At 32.6% G+C, this 24326-nt stretch overlaps 1 protein-coding gene across 7 annotated transcripts; it reads right to left on the bottom strand.

Moving 5' to 3' along the window:
- Nucleotides 1-1989: 1989 nt before the first annotated feature.
- LOC141670434 (protein ANTI-SILENCING 1-like) lies at nt 1990-21529 on the bottom strand. 7 transcript variants are annotated; one of them, XM_074476268.1, is made up of 12 exons: nt 21343-21529; nt 18525-18875; nt 16946-17114; nt 15987-16849; nt 12797-12823; nt 11110-11190; nt 4779-4857; nt 4573-4663; nt 3981-4083; nt 3737-3853; nt 2870-3005; nt 1990-2587 (listed from the first exon to the last, which is right to left on the bottom strand). In XM_074476268.1, the coding sequence occupies exons 1-11, from the start codon at nt 21364-21366 to the stop codon at nt 2955-2957; spliced, it is 1956 nt and encodes a 651-aa protein (XP_074332369.1). In that variant the 5' UTR covers nt 21367-21529; the 3' UTR covers nt 1990-2587; nt 2870-2954. The 7 variants fall into 7 exon arrangements, with proteins under 7 accessions (XP_074332369.1, XP_074332375.1, XP_074332371.1 ...); XM_074476274.1 differs by having other exon boundaries at nt 21365-21528; XM_074476270.1 differs by having other exon boundaries at nt 21361-21528.
- Between the last annotated feature and the right edge of the window lie 2797 nt (nt 21530-24326).

The raw sequence follows: 24326 nt of genomic DNA on the forward strand, positions 1-24326 counted from the left end.
GTATCGAATATGTTATATTCGAAAGTCAGTCCAAACATAAACAAAATGCAAAACATGATAAAAATTTAATACAAAACCGCAAATCCGACTAGTTATATACCCCAACAATTAAAAAATGACCATTTTGGCGAAAAAATTACATCAAAACTGTTTGGTTAGATAATAAATACCGAAAACAACACTTAGCAAAAAAAATAAAAAAAGATACCGAAAACAAATTAAAATCCTAGTTTTGAAAATGGGCATTTGTGAAACTACTGGCAAATAGCCATGCGAGTATTAAAACCAACTGTAGCAGTTTGACTTGTAAAATGTAAAATCTGAGTGAAGGCGTGACTGCAATAACAACTACTAACAACAAATTTTGTTTATATTTCCCAAACTTGAATTGCTTCCCCTATTACTGTTCACCCCTACAACCTGGCCTGCCCCCAGCCTCTGCAAAATCTACTCTAGATTTGTAGAATCAAGAAATATATGACCAAGAAATATGACTATCCCTGCAGAATACCTTAAGAGGCCCTTTGGAAACTTGCATTTCATTTCAAATAAGAAATTTCAAATGACAGGATTTGAGTTGTCATTTCAAATTCTTATGTTTATACTAATATTTATATGTCTTGGATTTCAAATGAAATACAAATCCAAAATCCCAAATAACTTATTTAATCAAATCCAGAATTTCAAATGAAATCCAGTTTCCCAAACGGGCCATAACAAAATTTCAAAAATTTAAAACAATAAAGGGAAAAATAACGTATGACCAAACAATTTAATAGTACAACAGTAGGTATGCAATGTGCTTACTAAAGATGTTTTTTTAATAAAAACGGTAAGATGAATTTCTTTTAGGAAAGATGGTAGGATTACAAAATTTGTTTTAAAACGCCACGAGTCAAACTATGATTTGTTATAGTAACCTTATAAATAGAATGCATTCAGATTAATAATATCAATCAAAATATTTTTAAGGTCATATGAGCTCTGCCACCTTATTTGAAACAATAATTTGTATTTATTTCTTACTTATAGCACTCATAATTTTAATCGTTTTGGAAATTATTATCAATTTTATTAAAATGATAAAATAATGTTATTATTTTTTACAGATAATGTAAACTACAGGTTTATAAAAGGTAATTTCTGAATTTCCAAGAGAAATATTTGTAATGTTAAACATTGTTGATGGCCTTTTTTCTTTCTCAATTTTCAAACTTTTTAAACAAAGCAACACCCTTAGCTAAAAAGCAATTATGTAACAAGTTTAGAAAATATATAAAAAATTTAACACTCCAACTTTTATCTCTTTAACAAAATGATAGAAAATTATATTTAATTGATCATATTTGTGGAACCAAAAGGCTTTTAGATATAATTTTAACCTATTGGAGCATATACCAAAACCCTTAACTGAAATTTTTAGATAATCATAATAGCCAATCATTAAACCTAACCATTTTACATATTCGTATGGGAGATGTTCTAAACAATTTATTTTTACATAATTTTGCAATTCATTTATAAATATAAGTATATAACTAATGATTAATGATTATATCCTAAACAAGTCATGTTAGTACCTAATAAATAGCTACTTCATGTTGTGATTAGACAAATAGGATAGATTGAGGATTTGGATCTGGGAAGTGGGGGCTGACCTATAAAAATTATTACTGTATTTTGATTAGATCATATAAGAGGGCAGAAGAGAAGATCTTTAGAGTTAAGAGGATAGAATCTAGGTTAGGAATTTAGGAACCCCTCTAGTTGGGGCCCACTTCACATTTTTTCTTTGTTTTTATATGACATTGTCTCCTTTTTATTTTGACAATCTTGTTTGTTTTTTCTAGATCCTAACTCTAAACTACATGCATTGCCATTATTTAAATGGACCTCCTAACAAATTACAGTTACTTTGCAAAATATTATTAGCCTAAACATTTGATGACTAAATACTTGTGTAAATTGTGGTAATCAACAAGAGCTAGATAACTGAACTACTGAACTCCCATAATTTGGTGGAACTATTAGGTCCTTTGTCGAACTTTAATCGTTTGAACCAAATATTACATCAAAACAAATGACAAAGTTGAAAATACTGTAACCCATGATCCATCCCTGTCTAAACAAACAATGTCGCTCTTTACGAACCTCTTTGAATGTTACAAAAAGACCGTTTCCATGATTCTTATTCTAATATTGGACGATCCAAGTGAAGCACTTCGCGCATATGTGATTAGTACCGTGTTATGCAAGTGACAAAGCTATGATTTTTCATTTATATCCAAATCACTGAGGCGAGCAGAGGGAGGATAGATTATAGATTTATATCATTTGCCTTGCTTAATCTTACTTTTCTCATTGCCAGTTGCAGACCAGCTCCCCTGCTCTTCAGATATATTCATGAAGCTTCACTTTTTATCGTTAGAAGCAATTTGACCACTTCTACTCTGTTTAACAATTTGAAAAATTCCTCAGCGTTCCGAATTCCTCCCGCTCTCACCAATTTATAATATCTTAAGTTGTTTGAGAAAGTCACCCTTACAAGTAAATCAAACCAGACCAAGAATCCCATGATGAAAGAAGCCTGTACATGGCACCATTTACTAAACTTAGCTTAAACGAAATTTGTATTGTTGAGTGTTGTTATTAGCAAAAGTGAGACTGGTATAAAACATATGAAAAAAAAATTAAATATAAATGACAAAAAAACAAGCTAAAGAGAACATAATTGAGGAACAAGATGACAGAGACATGTTTAAGTAGGTATATTTGTTCAAAATGCATACATTTGATATACAGAAACACTTCTACAATCCAGATTATTACTAGATCCCACATGCCATAAGTTGAACTTTAAAGATATTACCTAGCTCTATACAGAGTGCTGGGCATAAGATGGTTTACAAAAATTCTCGAACCAGCAAAGATGGATGAATGCACATCACTCACGCTCATTTCGACTTGATATTTGCCTTCAGCCTTCTCATTTGACCGTCATGTCGCTAATAATTCAAAATTACAATTATAGAGTAATATCAGAAAGAGGAAATTATAATTACAATCAACAGGAAAAAAAGATATGACTGCCTCAGTTGTACGGCAAATGATTGTAGAATTATATAGGATGAAATTCAAGCTATTAGTTATGCATAACTATCATTCCACAGGTTTAAATTTAAATACCTAGACCGGAAAAATAATATCATCTGAGAGGTTATCCCACAAGAGGGGTTCGCATTTTTTATATTTCTTAATAATTAAAATTAATTTTTTAGCCACTAAACAGACAGACATTATGCATGTCCATAACTTTTCATAATTTTTTGGAGTTTCCAAAGAATTACTGAAATTCATGTATGTTGACACTTTTTTCTTCTGCACCAAAAAAATACTTACAAATCATATGCCATTTTTTAAGTTTGTCGATATTTTACATAAATAAACAAAAGGATCAGGGAATATATTTTAAATTCGTAATCTAGCACAAATATAGCAACAGCTTTTAGATAAACAAATATAGCACAAACTAGTATCAGGGAATATATTTTAAATTCATAATCTATATAAAAATATTATGTTTTTTAAATGATATATCACTTTATCCGAAGGCAGGACCAGGAATTAACACTGATTTTCCGAAAAATAACATTGTTCATTTAGTTACCCCAATTCCGATTCCAACCTAACACAATATTAGTTGTCAAAAAAATGTTGACTTGTGAGCTTTTCATACCTTGTACAAACCCTCCCACCACCTGTCAGATTGCGTTTGTAGCAAGCACCATTCCATCGCCATTTCGTATTCAATTGTATTTGGCTGTGAACAATGTGAAGTAGACACAGCATCTCTCTAAACAAAAAGAAATCAGAGATATTATATCCGATAAACTAAAAGGCAGAAGCTGTCATACTATGCGGTGGATAATAGCACTGCTATGTAGTGTAACTAAAAAGAGACACTGAAAACAATACTGTACCGCATCCCCTTGCAGCTTAATGCTATCAATAACAAGGTGGCCAAAATAGGTACACTGCCCTTCTGTAGAATTTGAAGGAGGTGCTTCAGTGGCAACAAGTGGCCTGGAAGAAAAAGAATTTTAAATGGGTTACCTCTGGTCAAGTAAGCTGAAACATATATTATACATAGCAAGGCCCGAACTCACAGTCACAGGAATAAGGTATTGTGCTAAACCATCTCATATTCTGAAATGAGGTAAAATATAGTTCACAGGACAATTTAAGGCAAACATAGTGCTATACCATTAAATACATAAGAGGACCTGACCATTTATAAACGAACCATGCGAAACAATCATAATGAAACTTCCAAAAATCAAGGGCACGAGCCAATTGTACTTCTAATCACTAGAGCTTCAATTCAACCTTGGCTAAGCACTGTTCTTAAGTGACAGGCCAAAACATTTGATATCCACTTCAAATGGTATAAATCATCTAGAAAATATTTTCTTGTCTAATGCTAACTGAACAGCCAAAGATGATGTAATAAGTTATTTCAATAGAATTATAATGTTATTCCCCAAGAATTACTATGCACTAGTACATACGCACCTCCCATTAGGTAGCATCAAACATCCTTCACTTAACTTTCTCAAGACCCTCTGAGTTGTTTCAGTATTATTGAACTTCAAAATGGCTTGACCTGGATTATGAAAATACAATGAGTTGTACACGAAAATACGAGTTGTAAACATGCTACTATGCTAGTAGTCAAGTACGGAAGAAAACAGATTTTACTGTAGACTGTAAATTTGTACCTGAGTGTGGGCTGGATATTTTAGTGCGTGGTAACATTATGGCTGCACAGCTCGTCTGCAAGGCATCGTTTATAACTTCCTGGATATAGAAAACAAGTAGTAAAAAGGAAAATATATATGTTAAAATGTTATACTTATAAGTTGGTATAGGAACAAAAACAATAAGTGTTCAAGAAGTCAAAAAACAGATATTTGAAATTACAAACGGTTCTACACGCAGTAGCAATTAGCATGCATAAAAAGATTAATAATCTATGTCAATCTTGAGGATACAATAGGATAGCAATATTACAATTTGAATGTAAACAAACATGTATTTCTTTTTGGGCAATGTTCTAACCCCAAAAATCACCAGCTTAAATATACTTTGCTCACTGGTCTAATACACACCTCAAAGACTACGACCTGTTGGTGCACTAGGTAACAGAACTTGAGTTTGTGTACATGTACAAGTCCTCCACGTGCTTCAGTGAGGGAGAAAAGTAATAAAACTCCCTCGCGGCCAATATGGGAATACAAAACACGAGGGGTTTCATGTTATGACCTCTGGACTACCTGTTATCGTGTACTATTAGAAGCAACTAACTTTCGCCTCCAATCAACCAAGTCATCCGGTCGGATCTTTCAGAAATCAGCTCAGATACCAATAACTTCTGTGGCTATCCGGATCCAAAACCAATTTTGTAAAATGATTAAACTTGTATCACTAACCCGCAGCTAGTTTTTACAATATAAAAATAATTCGTTGATGCACTTGGTTGAAGAGCTTCACCTTCAATGCACATTAAAGTATATCTGACCCGACCAAAACTCAATGAGTAATCCAATATGTTTGGAGTACGTCTAAGAATAATCACAGGCTTTTCAGCATGCATGCAAGGTCTGGTATTCAAAAAGTTTACATCAAGTGAGAATCATGCAAAATTAGTGTGTTCACAATCCTTCGGGCTCTTTTGAAGAACATCACGAGCATCATCCAAATTCTTAACCTAATTAATCCATCAGACCATTGAAACTATTACAATGATCCCGTCCATCTCCCACTGTGAGTCCGGGCGAATTGATCCACAGTGCAAGTCAACCGCCATACCGCGCGTAACTTTGTCAGCAAATCCATCAACATACTCCACCATACCAATTGAACTACAAATTTTCCTCCAGCCCAATTCATCACGAATCTCGAACCTCGGCTCTAGATACCACTTGTTAGGAGAAAACACACACATATTTGAGATTCAATTCTACCAATACGGAGTACACACAACAATATATTTGAGGTGAAAAACCCACGTCCCAACTTGTATTATTAATCAAAACAATTATCAATAATACATCAATACATAACACCTCAATGGTGTCTCAAACTGATACTTGAGCCAACCAATTCTCAAGCATCTCCCACACGTTACATAAGACGACTACATCTCTTAAGCATAAATCAAAATAATAACATGACAATGTATATATAGTCATCACAAACTTGGCCAACAAGACATACCTAATTCGATTATAATAATAATTGTCTACTCATACAATTATTAACCAATTCCATTATGATAATACTTGTCAACACATACAACTATTATTGAACCAATTATGTCTTGTATCACCAAACCCATATCACATATTGGGTTTAACCCCAACAATCCTCCCATTCAACCCAAAACAATTCACAACCGAATTAACGGTAATCTTCAATCCATCGACATCCATTCGCCAATGCTTGCCCTCAAACAAGAATCCCTTCATCTCATTCTTCGAACTTTTGAGAATCACTAAAACCCGTATAGTGACCTCCAATATCTCCAAACTACCGTTTTTCATCATAACGGCATATCCATCCACAAAATCATGTGCATCAACCACGAGTGCCTCCATTCACCATTGAGTCACCCAATCCTTACTTTCACAATCCCTTCGGCCTCTTTTGAAGAACATCACGAGCATCATCTAAATTCTTAACCTGATTGATCCATCAAACCATTGAAACTATTACAATGATCCCGTCCATCTCCCACCTCGAGTCCGGACGAATTGATCCACGGTGCAAGTCAACCGCCATACCGCACGTAACTTTGTCATCAAATCCATCAACGTGCTATATTTGATGAATTCTTCTTTACTATGTCATTTGATATTGTCACTAACTGAATCTCGATAAAGAAGGAGAACAAGTAGAATCCATCAACCACCATACCAATTGAACCTCAAACTTTCCTCCAGCCCAATTCATCATTAACTCGAACCTCGACTCTAGATATCACTTGTTAGGAGAAAACACACACATATTCGAGATTCAATTCTACCAATATAGAGTAAACACATAACAATATATTTGACGTGGAAAACCCACGTCCCAACTTGTATTATTAATCAGAACAATTATCAATAATACATCAATACATAACACCTCAATGGTGTCTCAAACTGATACTTGAGCCAACCAATGCTCAAGCATCTCCCACACGTTACCTAAGACGACTACATCTCTTAAGCATAAAACAAAATAATAACATGCCGATGTATACATAGTCATCACAAACTTAGCCAGCAAGACATACCTAATTCGATTATAATAATAACTGTCTACTCATACAATTATTAACCAATCCCATTATGATAATAATTGTCAACACATACAATTATTACCGATCCTATTATGTCTTGTATCACCAAACCCATATCACATATTGGGTTTAACCCCAACAATCCTCCCATTCAACCCAATACAATTTCACAACCGAATTAACGGTAATCTTCAATCCATTGACATCCATTCGCCAATGCCTGCCCCAAACAAGAATCCCTTCATCTCATTCTTCCAACTTTTGAGAATCACTAAAACCCGTATAGTGACCTCCAATACCTCCAAACTACCGTTTTTCATCGAAACGGCATATCCATCCACAAAATCATGTGCATCAACCACGAGTGCCTCCATTCACCATTGAATCACCCAATCCTTGCTTTCACAATCCTTCGACCTCTTTTGAAGAACATCACGAGCATCATCCAAATTCTTAACCTGATTGATCCATCAAACCATTGAAACTATTACAATGATCTCGTCCATCTCCCACCTCGAGTCCGTACGAATTGATCCACGGTGCAAGTCAACCGCCATGCCGCACATAACTTTGTCAGCAAATCCATCAACGTGGTAGATTTGATGAATTCTTCTTTATTATGTCATTTGATATTGTCACTAACGGAATCTCGATAAAGAAGGAGAAGAAATAGAATCAATCAACCACCATACCAATTGAACCTCAAACTTTCCTCCAGCCCAATTCATCACGAACCTCGAACCTCGGCTCTATATATCACTTGTTAGGAGAAAACACACACATATTCGAGATTCAATTCTACCAATACGGAGTAAACACACAATATATTTGACGTGGAAAACCCACGTCCCAACTTGTATTATTAATCAAAACAATTATCAATAATACATCAATATATAATACCTCAATGGTGTCCCAAACTGATACTTGAGCCAACCAATGCTCAAACATCTCCCACACGTTACCTAAGACGACTACATCTCTTAAGCATACATCAAATTAATAACATGACGATGCATACAGTCATCACAAACTTAGCCAATAAGATATACCTAATTCGATTATAATAATAATTGTCTACCCAAACAATTATTAACAAATCCCATTATGATAATAATTGTCAACACATACAATTATTACCGATCCAATTATGTGTTGTATCATCAAGCCCATATCACATATTGGGTTTAACCCCAACAATCCTCCCATTCAACCCAATACAATTTCACAACCGAATTAACGATAATGTTCAATCCATCGACATCCATTCGCCAAAGCCTCCCCTCGAACAAGAATCCCTTCATCTCATTTTTTCAACTTTTGAGAATCACTTAAACCCGTAAAGTGACATCCAATACCTTCAAACTACCGTTTTTCATCATAACGGCATATCTTCCACAAAATCACGTGCATCAACCACGAGTGCCTCCTTTCACCATTGAGTCACCAAATCCTTACTTTCACAATCCTTCGGCCTCTATCTTAACCTGACTGATCCATCAAACCATTGAAACTATTATAATGATCCCGTCCATCTCCCACCTCGAGTCCGGACGAATTGATCCACGGTGCAAGTCAACCGCCATACGGCACGTAACTTTGTCAACAAATCCATCAACGTACTCCACCATGCCTATTGAACCTCAAGCTTTCCTCCAGCCCAATTCATCACGAACCTCGAACCTCGGCTCTAAATACCACTTGTTAGGAAAAAACACACACATATTCGAGATTCAATTCTACCAATACGGAGTACACACACAACAATATATTTGACGTGGAAAACCCACGTCCCAACTTGTATTATTAATCAAAACAATTATCAATAATACATCAATACATAACACCTCAATGGTGTCCCGAACTGATACTTGAGGCTACCAATGCTCAAGCATCTCCCACACGATACCTAAGATGGCTACATCTCTTAAGCATACATCAAAATAATAACATGACGATGTATATATAGTTATCACAAACTTAGCCAACAAGAAATATCTAATTCGATTATAATAATAATTGTCTACCCATATAATTATTACCCAATCCCATTATGATAATAATTGTCAATACATACAGTCATTACCCAATCCAATTATGTCTTGTATCACAAAGTCCATATCACATATTGGATTTAACCCCAACATAATTAATAGACAATCACCGATAGACACGAGATAGATAGATAGACGGAGGGAGAGAGAGTAAGGGAGAGAGGGAGAGAATATTTCTATATTAGATTTCAACTTTATATTGATTATCAGAGTTAATAGTCAAAATTTACATGAGTAGCATATTTTTAATTAATATTAATATTTTATTTTATGTTAAGTACACATACAATAGGTCGACTATTCGAAGTTAAAAAATAATCAACACAAATGTGGTGGTACATTTTAATGTAAAATAATTTGTTTGAATTATACAAGACGTAAAGTTAAGCAAAATTTTACCTTCAATTTTGTGAATATGTATATATGTCAAAGGTGCATATAGTATATACGACTCGATACAAAATTATAAAGCAAAATAAACCAAACCCTAGCAAAGATTCGTAAAATCTACGGTCATGATACCAATGATACCAAACGGAATCTCATCTACCGAAGATTTTTTCACTTGGTAAAAAGAATTTGGGTTCTAACGTGTATTGGAATTTCTTATATTGGACCTTACTTAAAAAGAGAAGATGAAACTAGTGGATAATAAACATAAGAGAGACAAAATACACGAGAAACTTAGAGAGTGCTATGTTACGCTGACTCTTCATCTTCGAGAACCCGTGTCGGACAATCGACACTCTAACATGAAAACTCGAACTTGAACATATTTTAGGCAAAAAATAAGAATATTTTTAAAAATGTTGCCACGTTTGGTAAATGGTCATGTATAGATGAGTTAAAGTAACATGGGTAGAGTGTGAAACGAATAGAAAGAAACATGCCCTATTGTCATCATTATACACTTCAATATTTGAATAAACCTAATCTTCCATCCTAAAGGAATAATTACAAGTGTTTGTTTTGTTTGGAAGTTTTTGGAAAAATCTGACTTATTTTTGTTTTTATTGTAAAATTACGTTTTTTTTTATTTTGCAAAAATACAGTTTTAAAAATTTTTAATTTTCAAAAATACAATTTTGTAACCAAATGCAACCTAGGGAAACCAAATATAACCTTAAATAAAACCAAAACCTAAGCCTAAACCAAAACGTAAAAAGAAGTTGTATTGTATTGCAAACCATATTTTTGCAAATATTTTTAGAAAATAGTAAAGCCTCAAAGAAACTTTAAAAAATTAGTATCTTTTGGTAATTTCTCTATGGTTTATACAAAGAAAGTCTATTCTCTTGGATGTTGTATTTTTTAAGAAAGTTAAAGTTACTAACAAAATGTCAACAATAGTCGTATAGGAATCGACTTCTATATCACATTAGCATCCAAACTTCCTTGGAACTTCCACTTCGTTAACCAAACAATTTTGTAAAATGTTACTTCCTATGTATTTCATATTCTTCTCAGATATTATTCTCAAATATTAGATGTGCATCCAAACAATCACTAAAACAACCACTAAAGGATAATTATATATTTGATGGTATGAAGTAGAATGCTACTTTAAATACGAACATATAAAACATGGACTACGAAAAGACAAAAAAGCACAATTCATGAGCTTAAAATTTCAAGGAAATGTATAGAACTATAAGATTTATGTGAAGCCATGGAAGAAACATACTTGTCCATTATCTTTATAGGTATTACCTCAACATCTTTCGAAGTATATTTCGGATCCAAGTTCCATATCAACAAAGTCGTTCCTTTAGCCGCATTTCGCATTTTATTCTAAAATAGGTGACGCCGATAAAAAAATAAATAAGATACACTTGAAATATTTATAGGACAAACGTCAAACAAGGATATAATCTACAAGGAAAGATGTACAAAAATGTACGAACAAGAAACAATTTAGGCTAAAATTAATCAACCGAATATTGTTCCATAAGAAATATCACTTCAATAATTCTCAATGGCTAAATGCATCAACAAAGCATCTTGATCAATTTTCATGACAATTGATTTCACAAAAATGCTCGACAAGTTCCGAAAGTTAATGTCATAGTGCTGGAATTCAATAAAAAGGAAGCTCATAAGAGCAAGAAAACAAGGCACTTCAACAATACCATCACCAGATATATTTTCATTTTGGCCCTTCACTTTGAGTTTGACAAAGTTTTCCTTGTTTCTTTGGGATGTTGATTGAAGGTGCTTAAATACATATTAAAACATTACAAAAACTTATATTTTGTTCATGAATATATCGAAAGAATTTGAGAAGGATAAAAGGGCCAATATGTTTACAAATCTACAAAAGGTGATAGATTTGAATATTCATGAAGTGTTCATTGAGAAAATGGTATTCCATGTCCAAGCAAAAGAATCGATAGCATTACATGTAATATAAAATAAAATAACTAGCTCATGTAAATCATGGTTATCAACTTCACCACTTTTTCGAAAGCCTTGATCTCTTCTTACAAGATGATTAACCCAATCCCGCTACATTAAGGTTAACCAATAATCAATTCGCCAAATTGTGCATCATATCTCCAATTTCACAGCATAGACCGATAATTCACGTAAGCCCACATATAAGACACATAGCAAATGCCAAATTCCATGACTTTCACATTGCAAAATGCCAATATCCATTACTTTGTCATTCTCAAACTCGGGGAATTCTTTTGTCAAATATTCCGAGCAAACATCAACTGCATCTACTCAAACATATTGTGATTTAACAAATTACTAAACCAATACATGCCCGATACCACCACATATCTTTCATTCTTCGATTCCATTTTCTTAAAAGAGAACCACCGCAAATTTATATTTTTAATTACATGACTTCTAAGAGATTTTAATTTTAGATTTTAGGTGAGAATATGAGACAATTTTAATGTTGCTCAAGAGTGTCCTCACATCGCTAAGAGCCTTCTACTCATTCCTCATTTACGAGTAGCCTCCCAAGTTATTTTCCACAATAAAGACTCACTTTTCCTTTCCACTTCCTCTTGTACTTTTGGGGTATGAAGGTAATTCTAATACTTTTGGGGTATGAAGGTAATTCTAATATTGAAAACATTATGTAAGGATCGAGTATAACACACGTGATTGGAGATATACACCTTAAAGAAGCCAATTTATATTATATTAAAATAGTGAACTAAGAGCCTCTTGGAGATGCTCTTAGTAATCAGATATCACAAGTCTCCAATCTAATGGTGAAGTTTTAAGTGCATGCTTGACTTAAATGTGAATTAGACGTCACTAAATAGTACACTCGATGAAAATTAAACAGGAGTGGGTGCATATTGAATTACAACTTGTAAAGGAGCCTAGAAGTGTGACATCAAGAATAGACTAAACAATAATTGGTAAAAATACTTACAGTCGTGGTCCACCATTTTCCTTTATCCTGCGTGGAATGTAAAATATTTTAATTAGAACTAGAACATAATTGGTAAATAGAAGAATCTACATTAACACTGCGTAACTAAACATGTACACAACAAATACACGTACACATTTAGAGAAAAATATATCCACCTTTATCCATGACGTTCTATCCACCAAATTAGAGTTTTTAATGTGACTTATTGACCAACTTATATCTAGAATATCTAGAATAGGGTTAACGATTGCATCATAAATACACATCTAAGCTCTTATATGAGTAGATCGTGAAACCACCATACCATCTACAACTTTCATCTACAACTTTTCGACCACAAAAGGGAAAAAAGGTTGCGACTATCAATATTATCCACATGCATGAGATATTATCCACACGCATGAGTGAACAATAAATTTAGATGATACTATTACCATACATCTAAAATATTTGGAATATTTTTAATCACTTACATTTTTTGCTAAGTTCTAATCACTAATTAATATAATTGTACTTTATTATAAGGTGCAATCAAGGTAACACTTATATAATATAACAAGATACATGAAATTTCTATGAAGACCACGATTTCATCACCTTCATCACCTTGGACACATGTTCCGCAATCAAAATATTACAAAACTTATTATTTTGCGATATCTGTTCTATAAATATCACTATTTTATAAAAAATGTTAAAAACCATTTATGTTCAACAAGCAACATGCATATTCTGCAAGCTGAACATGTTTTGTATATTAATACATTTTGCAAAGTTCTTATATAGAATTTTCATGATTTTTAGATAAAATAATGATCTTTGTAGAACATGATATGTAAAACAATACGTTTTGTTTTGAAATATTTTCAAGCAATTTCTTATGCAAATTTTTACTTGCAGAACATATGTGGTCTCCGTGGTGTCCAATAAAATAATGATCTCCATAGAACTTAACTCTATCGACATATAAAACTTATACATATCAATATCATATTTTTTGATAGTATCATTTCGTCTCGCCTAGAAAGCAACTCAACCACGACTTCCTACACCAATTCAAAATCGATACTCTTGTCACAAATGACCAAATACGAAGAAATCAAATTCAACCGCTACGTGAGGAAGACAAGATACTTTGATATGTTAGCAAATTTAAGATATCTAGCATTGAAAAATCAACATGTTCCTTGTGCCATTTTTCTTCATGCCAAGTGCTTGTGCAAGATACATGGCCCATTGTTACGCTTTTAATGTCATTCAACAATGATCATCACATGACATATTCATTGTCGTGAAGGTGTCTCGTTAGTATCATCTCCAATTCTCAACTATATTCCCCATGTTCACCATGCGATTTTTTTATTATCCTCATTGACTAATTTACATCATGTGCACTTCCTCTGTGCTGCAACTATCCAAATAAAGATCCCTTTCAAAAAAACCCTAATTGAAACATTATATGCCCTCGTTGAAAAGAACCTTTTAATTCACCCATTCTAGTTAATGAGTCACCGACCATTGCTAAAAAAACTCTCAAGAAAATATCAATTTTAGCACCAGAGTCATTTTGGCCATTGAAAAAAAGAGGTAAGTTAGCTTGATAACTCTATAACCCAAAACCTTAAGCTTAGATCGGTTTGGTGGGGTCAATTGAAAAGCAAACCAAATTTCTGAACCATTTGGTTATTGAAACCAAACCAAAATGAATCAACGCAGAACCTTAAGCTTAGATCAGTTTGGTAGGGTCAAATGAAAACCAAACCGAATTTTTGAACCCAAATTCTTTGGTTATTGAAACCAAACCAAAATAAACCAAGAACAACGGTTCAATCTGGCTCCCAATCATTTGTTCTACCTAAGTGTGAAATCATCAAAATAGGATTCTCAGACACGAAAAATGTTCCAAAATCTTGTAGACGATTATACTTACATATAAGAAAGGAGATAAAGATGAAACTTTTTTTTTGAAAAACAAGGATTATATGCCTTACAAACGAGCATAAGTTCAAACATAATTTTAGGCGTCACCCTTGTTTGTGGTTGTAAAATAGAAAAAGAGAACTCATTTAATTTTCAAAAAACAAAAAATGATTTATTTCAAAGAAAAAAGAAACAATTGATTTTTGATGAGGAGCACATGAAAGAAGGAAAGCAAAGTAAGGTATTGATTTTTTACGAGGAGCACGTGAAAGAAGGAAAGCAAAGTAAGGTGGCCAATAATTTTGAAAATGAAAAACAAATGCAATAGTGGGATGCAGTTATATATTTAAATTAAGAGAGAATTGCATTTTGCATCCCGCAGCTTTGGCCCAAATTCAATATTGTATACCTATTTTCAAAATTTGCAGTTTGCTACCCCTAACTTTCAATTCGAATGCAACATACACCCCTTGACAGCTAAAATAATGAGGGTCAAAGATGAATTTTAAAATAAAATGTAATTAAACTTGTAGTTATATTTCAAAAAAAGCTAAAAAAAATTATTTTAATGAATTCTCCCCCTTAAATACACACTAAAATAATAATGCCAAATAATTAAAAAAAAGCGATGTAACGATCAAAATTAATGTTTAAATATAAATTTTAAAAATTAATTTTAGTGGGATTATAAACTTTTGGAGTTAACACCATATAATAAAAAATGAATTTGAAATTACTAATATGACTCAAAAATTCAAAAATATGAAAAATATATAAAATTTCAATTTTTAATACAATTTGGAATATATAAATATATGTTAATTAATTTTTTAATTAAAAATTCCTATTTTGCGCCGACTTATAAACGAAATTAGGCAAAAAGGGTGTTATTTGCATTGGGCTTCACAAGAGGGATGCAAACTGCAATCTCTAAAAATAGGCATACAAGGTTGATTTTGGGCGGAAATTAAGGGATGTAAAATGCAATTCTCTCTTAAATTAAATTATAAAACTACTATTTCTATAACAAATGTATTATCGAGCAAGTAATTTTGGTCGGTTTTGATGTGGAAAATGATCCAAACGAAAGAATTTTGGTATTCAAACTAAAACCAAGCCGGAGCAAAAAAATCGGTTTGGACGGTTTGGATTGATTTTGGATAATTATGCTCAACGCTAAAGATCATTACAAACTAGTAACGAACCTAGATTCACATAAAACCAAAATATTTGAGAGAAAACACTATTTTGTGGCAACATAACTTACAATTTTAGATCTTGTGGCGATCTCCATTTCTCTATTTTCCATCTCTTTACCGCCGAGTTTAGACATGGTATTGTTGGAAAATTTTCTACTATTCTCATGAACCCACTCCTTTGAAGTACTCCCCGACTCGAATCTTGAGTTTCTATCACTATTTTTGGCATTTTTCATGAAATCCTTTGCATTCGCATCATCAAAAGTGACAGCTTTCTTTATTTTATTAGAAGACCCGCCTTTCAATATTCCAATAAGCCCATCTTCCGATCCACCTTTTTTAGCAACACTAATTCCTCTATTAAGGCTAAGATTCTTATCCTCGGATTTTGTTTCGTCTTTAGAAGCCAAAGCACACATCATTGAATCTTCACCTTGGATAAGTAAATTCTTGGCAGACTTACTAATCTCGTCTTCACATGTTATAGTAGAATTACTTGTCCTTGCTGTTTTTGTAGGCTTATCTTGCATAGCATCAAAACTTAACTTCTCTTTGTCCCTTGATTTATTGTTAGTAACCTTTTTAACCCCATCCATCGTAGAGTTAACTTCCCTGGATTTCACCTTTTGGTCGGAAGCACACACCTGCTTCGGTTCGTTAGTCACTGCGAACACGTTGGAATTATTACCAAATTTATAATCAGAGCCTTCACCTGGTACCCATCCGGATTCTACTGATACACTGTTCACATCTTTAATAACTACAGATTTGACATGATGTTCATCTGTCTCAAACTCATCAGAGGAATTCAATATGAGAAGCTTTTTTTCCCCCTTGCAAGCTAATGTGCTACTAACACCCTCCACCTTACTGGAACCATGAGTTTGCAGACGGTTCATATTTTTTCCTTCTCTGTTAAACACATATTTGACTACAAACAGTGGTGCAAAATTTTAACTGGTAAGATTTTCAGAGCACCATGGGTCTAATAATATCAAAATAAAGTTGGAGACAATTGAACACATACCTGCGAGACCACCAACACTATCATCGATCTTTTCCGACAGAGTACATCGTCCAACATCAAAAGTACGGTAAAATATGTAGTCAGCCGATTTAGTTTCTTCCTTTGATGGTTGCCTGTTCCTTCTATCCTCTGAAGTGCAGATAACATAGCATTTTCCAGCAATCGCTTCCTACTCGCAGAAAACAATAACCATTATACAAAGACTAAACACATTGTGCAAGAAAGGTATATTGATCAATAGATGGTAGTTGAGCCATCTAAAGTCCCTTGACAACTTTGGGACTAAGGATCAGAGGATGCAACTGCACAACTAGACAAATATTTTGCAACTTTTACATAATTTCTACGTTACCCGGACTCTTCAGTTTTGCCCTTATACCGGTGTCAGTCGGACATAACATGGGTGTGGGATCTGAGTCGGATCTTTCATATGAAAACCAACACTTTGACTTCAAGATATGTAGTTAAAAATGATTTACAAGGTCTCACAACTTAATTGTGGATAGGAATGTCAATAGATTACTATTTTCATCTTATCCTTTTAATTTATGCTATAAATATGACAAACAATTATGCATGTGTTTTCTTAATTTGGTAGAGGATACTAGTTTACATACTGAACTATAAAAAGGTAGGTATCACTTAAGTGAAGGATATATGCGGAATTCCCGCACCGCTGTCCAATTTCAGATCCATATCTACGAATCCTTATTTTTTAAAACCAAGAGTTTTGACACTTGGATCCGCACCCGGACAGTGTCCGACGCCTATACCCGAGTCTGAGTAACTTAGCATAATTTCATCTTAAAGTTGTATTCTAAAACAAAGCTTAGTTATGATTGAAGAAACTAAGGCTCTGTGATCTACAACTTTGTTTTTGTTAAAAACTAACCTTAGGTAGATTTATTTTCTCATAATTATGCTGGCAAAATACATTTGCTTCTCACAGGTATTCTGGTCACGAAGAACATATGTTACGGCAACTAGTTTTATCCAAATTATCAGCGTGGATAAAGTATAAGCTCTTGAGGCATTTATTTCTGTCACCTATCGCATAATGGGAGATGGAGTCGGATTCTATTGAAACACATTATTCCGCATGGGAGTGTAAAAAGATACCCCAAGCGACAAATAATATTTCACATTCCCTAAATTAATTAAGCCAACTCATTAAAGTGTATCATCAATGGGAAAAAGAACAGCATTTTGACTATAATTATTACCATAAACAGTTGCTATTCTTGCTAACATGAACTATCGCAAGATAGATGGACCACGAGGGTAATAATGAGGCATTAAGACCATGTTGTTCCATGAATTATAATCCCTGGCCTATTTGCATATTTACTATCATTTTCAGGTGCATTTCAACCTTCTTTAGTTCATTGGACTATATTTCTATTTAAAATATTTTAGTTCATTTCCATCGAATTTAATATCTAGCGAGAGAGATTTCATAAATAATCCCCCAAAATGAAACTAGAACTGATTTAAACTTGTTCATGGATTCATTTTAACAAATTAATGCTGATAAAGTGAGTACAAATCACAAATAGTGAAGGGATCATAAATAGCCTACCAAAGGATTAACATTTGAAAGACCAATGCCTTCACCAGTAGCTAAAAATATCTCCTTCTGCAATGGTGTTTGATCTGCAAGCCATTTTGAAATTTCGGTTGGGCGGAAGAACCATTGAACATTCACTTTCTTTGTCCTGTCTACTGTCTCCCATATTCCTATCAACTTGCCGAGATAAGGCTCAGGTTCACCTTCCTTGTCCACATATACACAGTCATATAGGGTGTACTCTGTACCATCATACGTAAAAGATTCATAAAATTGGCCTTCTTTTTCTAGGCAATCAGCTCCAATCTTCTGCCCCCACTTAAACTCAAGATCCTTGACATTTTCTCGTTCTGCCATATCAAACTTCGCACAAACAATTGCAGAGGTTGACAAAAAACATAATTTAGAGGTTATGGACTCTTTTCTTTCCAATAATCATGTACTATTATACCAAGTGATTGAAAAAAATAAGCCAAGGTACAATATAGTACATGTCATGCTTGCAAATAAAGCTCAACTTACGTATAATAATATTGCAAAATTTTAAAATTAAATTTTGTTTCCAAAATGAATAAATATTATGCCACGTGAAAATTTGCACAAGTGATAGTATCGGGTAACCATACCAAATTACAAGCTCACTCAATATCAAAAAACAACAGTGAAAATTTATTTAAACAATTGATAGTTATTTAAAAGTCAGGATCCAATTAACTTCCTATCACTTATAGGTCTAACAGTACGACAGTATTGACTATGACTGACAGGTTAATCACAGAAAATCAAGCAATCAAACATAGTGAATATCAATCAAATCACATTTCACCAAACTCCTAACCCCGGGAAGAGAAATAAAGATCTTTAATAAAATTTGTTCTGGGAAAACTTGGAATCACGTAATAACTCATCTTTCTCGATCACACATAAGAGGTTCATTAATTACTAAAACCATGTAACTACAGTCCTCACATCAGGCCCTAAAAACTGAGGGAGCAAAACTGCCCAATTTTTCAAAATCGGGAAACAAACTTCACTTGAAACTTTGTATAAGGCTATTGTACTCGATAAAGAGTTATAAAACTATTATAATTAAGTAACTTCTACATAAAATTATTGAAAGTGATAGTATAGGACCAACCAGAGAAAATTCAAGATAAAGGCCCCACAACAGGCAACACAGAAGAGACTAATTCCAGGCCCAACGGGATCTGATACTCAGCTCAAAAGTAAAGGACGAAAATAAAACATGTGGAAAGGACCGACAACAAAATACAAAATACGAGGAAGGAAGCAGCAATGAATGTGTATCCTATGGTCAATTATCTCCCTGCCACCTTAATTGCCACCTTTAATCAGATGGCTGACAGTCGAGAAAGTTAAAACCACCTCTGATTTGTCCAAACATAGGTATGAGCATCAAATGACTTACAAATGAAATTACTTACAGTTCATAGTACTTTATTCAGTTCATAGTAGTTAATGGAACGCTACCTGTGTGGTTACGCATCTAGCAAGTTTGATTGTAACCTCTGTTCAATTATTTTGCACAACCATTTTGCATCCGACAAACCTAATGGTGATACGGATACCATTAGCGCAAGAGTCCTTTGATAGGAAAGGTAAAATCTACTACAACAAATAACTCTCCCCGCATTCTCCTCTGTCATACAAGAGAAATTTGAGCCAATTTGAACACGATAACCTCGATTTCAGACTGTACAGTTTCTTAAATCATCTACTCTACCAAGTTCCAAATCAACACATTTATTTAACTTTGCTAATAAACACCCTTCAAACTCCAATTCTCGCAAATACTACTAATCAGTAATCACGAATGAAACCTTATCTCTCCCTCTCTCTCTCCCTCTCTCACTCCTCTCACTCTCAAATACTACTAATCAAAAACGAAACTCTCTCTCTTAATATCTCTCTCTCTCAAATACTACTACTCACAAACTCATCTACTCTACCAAGTTCCAAATCAACACAATTATTTAACTTTGTTAATAAACACCCTTCATCAGAATGAAAAAGCTTACTCAAAACCTAACTATCACATGCAATCAAACAACTCCAATTCTCGCAAATACTACTAATCACGAATGAAACCTTATCTTTCCCACTCTCTCTCTCCTCTCTCTCTCTTAAATACTACTAATCACAAACGAAACTCTCTCTCTCTTTATCTCTCTCTCAAATTCTACTAATCACAAACGAAACTCTCTCTCTTTCTCTCCCTCTCTCTCCCTCAAATACTACTAATCAAAAACTCTCTCTCTCCTCTATCTCAAATACTACTAATCACAAACAAAACTCTCTCTCTCTCTCTCCCCTCTCTCAAATACTACTAATCACAAACAAAATTCTCTCTCTCTCCCCTCTCTCAAATCCTACTAATCACAAACTCTCTCTCTCCTCTCTCTGAAATACTACTAATCCAAACACTCTCTCTCTCTCTCGCAAATACAAGTAATCACAAATGAAACTCTCTCTGTGTGTATCTCTATCTCTCACAGACACACACAAAAAATCAATTCATCACTTCACTTACAAACCCTAACTACCACATGCAATCAAACAACTCCAATTGGCATCATAAACACTACTACTCCCAAACAAAAACATCATCACACACACATGTACACATACATACACTACTACAACCAACACAAACACACATATACATACAAATACAACCAAAAGTACTTACATACAGTGAATAGCTCCAATTCGCATCACAAACACTACTAATCGCAAACAAAAACATCATCTCACACACATATAATTATACATACACTGCTACAAACAACACAAACACACATATACATACAAAAACGACTAAAAGTACTTGCATAGAGTGAATAGCTGCTCCTGCTAACAATTTTAGTAGTTTAAGACTGTTTTCGCCGTCAATACTCGCCGTCGCCGTGAAAATATGTGAATTTACGGCACGAAAATAACGGTGAAGTGGTTAAAACTTAAAAGAAGAGATGAAAATGTGGGAAGTTAAAAAGTTAAAACGGGAGGAAGGGGTGTGATGTATGTAAATTTATGTATAGAGTGTCTTTTTGTAAAATTTTAAAATAAGTAATTTATGATTTAAAATAAATAAGTGACTTTTTAATTGATAAATAGATGAACATTTATAAGTTATATAAGTGTTTGGTTAATTTTACTTATAAATCAATTTTTTTTCAATGAACTTAAATAAACAATTTTTAAATAAAATTATCTTAATTAATGAATTTTAAATTGGATTAATATTTAAAAACATATTTTTTTTAAAATAAAGTTATAAAAATGAGAAAAATCAAAATAAGTTGAGAAAAAATACATTTATCAACTTATAAGTCGTAAATTCAACTTATAAATTGAGTTGACAAACACTCGTCGATAAATTGTTACAAACTTATAAGTCATAAATTGACTTATAAGTGGGAAACAAACATGCCCTTATGGAGACCATCTACGTTAGAGACCCTGGAGACCCATCTTATAACCATCAAATTAGATTATATCCTACGGTTTAGATTAAAACAAGTTTAGTTATGTATTAAGGCCCTGTCCTGCATTTAGATTAAAACAAAGAGTTACCTATTATTTTCTATAATGAAATTCTTAATCTTTTAATCTAAACAATCGTGCACTCATCTGTGTGGACAGTATACAAATTCAAAATGCAGAACTATTTTTTATTTATCATGTACGTACTTCATGATATATTTTGAACTTTACTGCATCATGTAAATATGTTCGACTCCATTATTAAACCTAATTTTATTTTCATGTCTGTGGAGTGGAACGATCTATTTTTATTTTTCATTAACCTTACAAATACTAATGAAAATACAGTGTTCTACATTACATTACATGAATTAAATAAATTAATGAGTGCAGGACAATGAATATATGATGTAATATACAAAACAAAGTGTAGGACAAGACGTTGTATATTTTAAATAAAATGCAGGAAAGAAAAACTATGCAGAATATGTATCATCATGAACAACAAACTAACATAATCGAGATACGGGTCATTTTCTAGAGTTTTTTTTATACATCATGCAATTATAATGCAATTATAATGTTTGTAGAGGAACTCCAACAATATCCTTATATATGCTCTTGAGTCAAATTTTGAAGAAATTGAGATAAAATTTCTCTCCAACAAACTCCATGTCCCCCTCTATAACATTAGGAGCTTCGAATGTTTATTCACTTTTAGGAGTGAATATCCCCTCAACTATTATTATATTATATTTTTCTTACCCGTTATTTTATATTTAATGAATGAATATAAACAGGGTACTAAGTGTATGTTTAAAACAAAACGATTAAACTTAATCTGTAAAATGTCGTTGGTATGTTTACAAATAAAAAACTACAAATTAACATATATGTTGAATACAGAGTTGACCAATTCGAATCCCACGAGAGGAGAATTTATGATTATGCATCCTGAGTCAGAGCATGTCGCTTAAATACGGTTTACCTTGGTTCACGTGATTTGCATGTTATTGCGTGAGCCCGTAAGGTTTACCCAGTGCTCACCCAAGGGTAGCGGCTCCGGGTTATCTACGATAAAAAAAAAATCTTGAATTTTATTTAAATAAACTATATGCACTACTCTATATTATTACTGAGTTCACTACTAACTTACAATTAACTTACTCAATTTAAAAAGATAAAAAATGCATAACTGAAGTCAGAATGACTTGCAATCATAATATACAATAATGTAAAATTACATTATTGTTAATATTAAAGTTGATTTTAATGAAAATATTAGTTTTTGAAATTCAACGTATGTATGTACGGGAAAATGTTAGTTTTTTATTTACAATACTGTTAACAAAATAAGATTAAGTTATATGTATGTGTGTGTTAGCATGTAAATTGTTGTATGTTACATCTCTTGGTAAATTATGATGGTTTCAATTAATTATATGCTAAAAATTTGATTTATATACATGTATAATCATTATTAACATCAAGTGAGATAATTGATTACTTAAATAACATGCATTTATAATTATTCAAAAATTAAAATTATGTAATAAATAAATTGCTATAATTTATATATGGTATTCACATTATCACTGACAAACAATCCATATCTATTTTTTATGCAGTCGGGTATCAATCATGGCTGTAACATAAAAATGAATTATATATTTTTAATACTTATTATTGATATTCATGATTTTTTTCAAGAATTCGAAAGAAAAATTATATTTATATCATTATTTAAACCGTTTTTTAGTTTCTTTCATTACGACTCTAATATTTCTTCATATAATAATTTGATGATATTTTATACTATTCTTCTAAAGTTAAAAAATTTTAGTTGGATAAAGTTTTATAAATATCAGTTGAACTGGTTAATTCTTTCAAATTATTGAACAATATATGTTTTTTTCCCTTAAATAATATAAAATGTATTCAATCAAATGCTACAATATAGTATAAATATAAATTTTATTTGAATAATTCAAAATACTAAAATAATTCAAAATATTTGTACAATATTATCTTGATCAATGAATATTGCTGATCTAAAAGAATTCTTTTTAAAAAGTTAGTTTTTTTAAAGTGAAAAATGAAAAATAAATCGATTTAATATATTATCGCAGTTTTAAGAAATCTAGTGAGATCTCATTTCAAATTTCAAATATTCTTAAAATTGGGATAAATCCCAAAAATAATAATGTGTTATCATTGAAGTTAGTAATTTTAATATAAATAATCAATTAACTTGATCATATAAAGACCTCAAACACATTAATTTATATTAACATAAGATATAAAAAAAAT

Source organism: Apium graveolens, chromosome 7 (assembly GCF_009905375.1).
Source record: "Apium graveolens cultivar Ventura chromosome 7, ASM990537v1, whole genome shotgun sequence".
NCBI classification, from domain to species: Eukaryota; Viridiplantae; Streptophyta; class Magnoliopsida; order Apiales; family Apiaceae; genus Apium; species Apium graveolens.

Bases quoted from the DNA above. Each gene is read 5' to 3' on its own strand.
- LOC141670434 (XM_074476268.1), bottom strand. From the start codon at position 21,366: ATGCAAGTACTTTTAGTCGTTTTT. The intron at 4,858-11,109 runs GTAATACCTATA...TTCTATATCCAG, and splicing joins ATACTTCGAAAGATGTTGAG to GAAGTTATAAACGATGCCTT. The intron at 3,854-3,980 runs GTACAGTATTGT...CTTTTTGTTTAG, and splicing joins TTAAGCTGCAAGGGGATGCG to AGAGATGCTGTGTCTACTTC.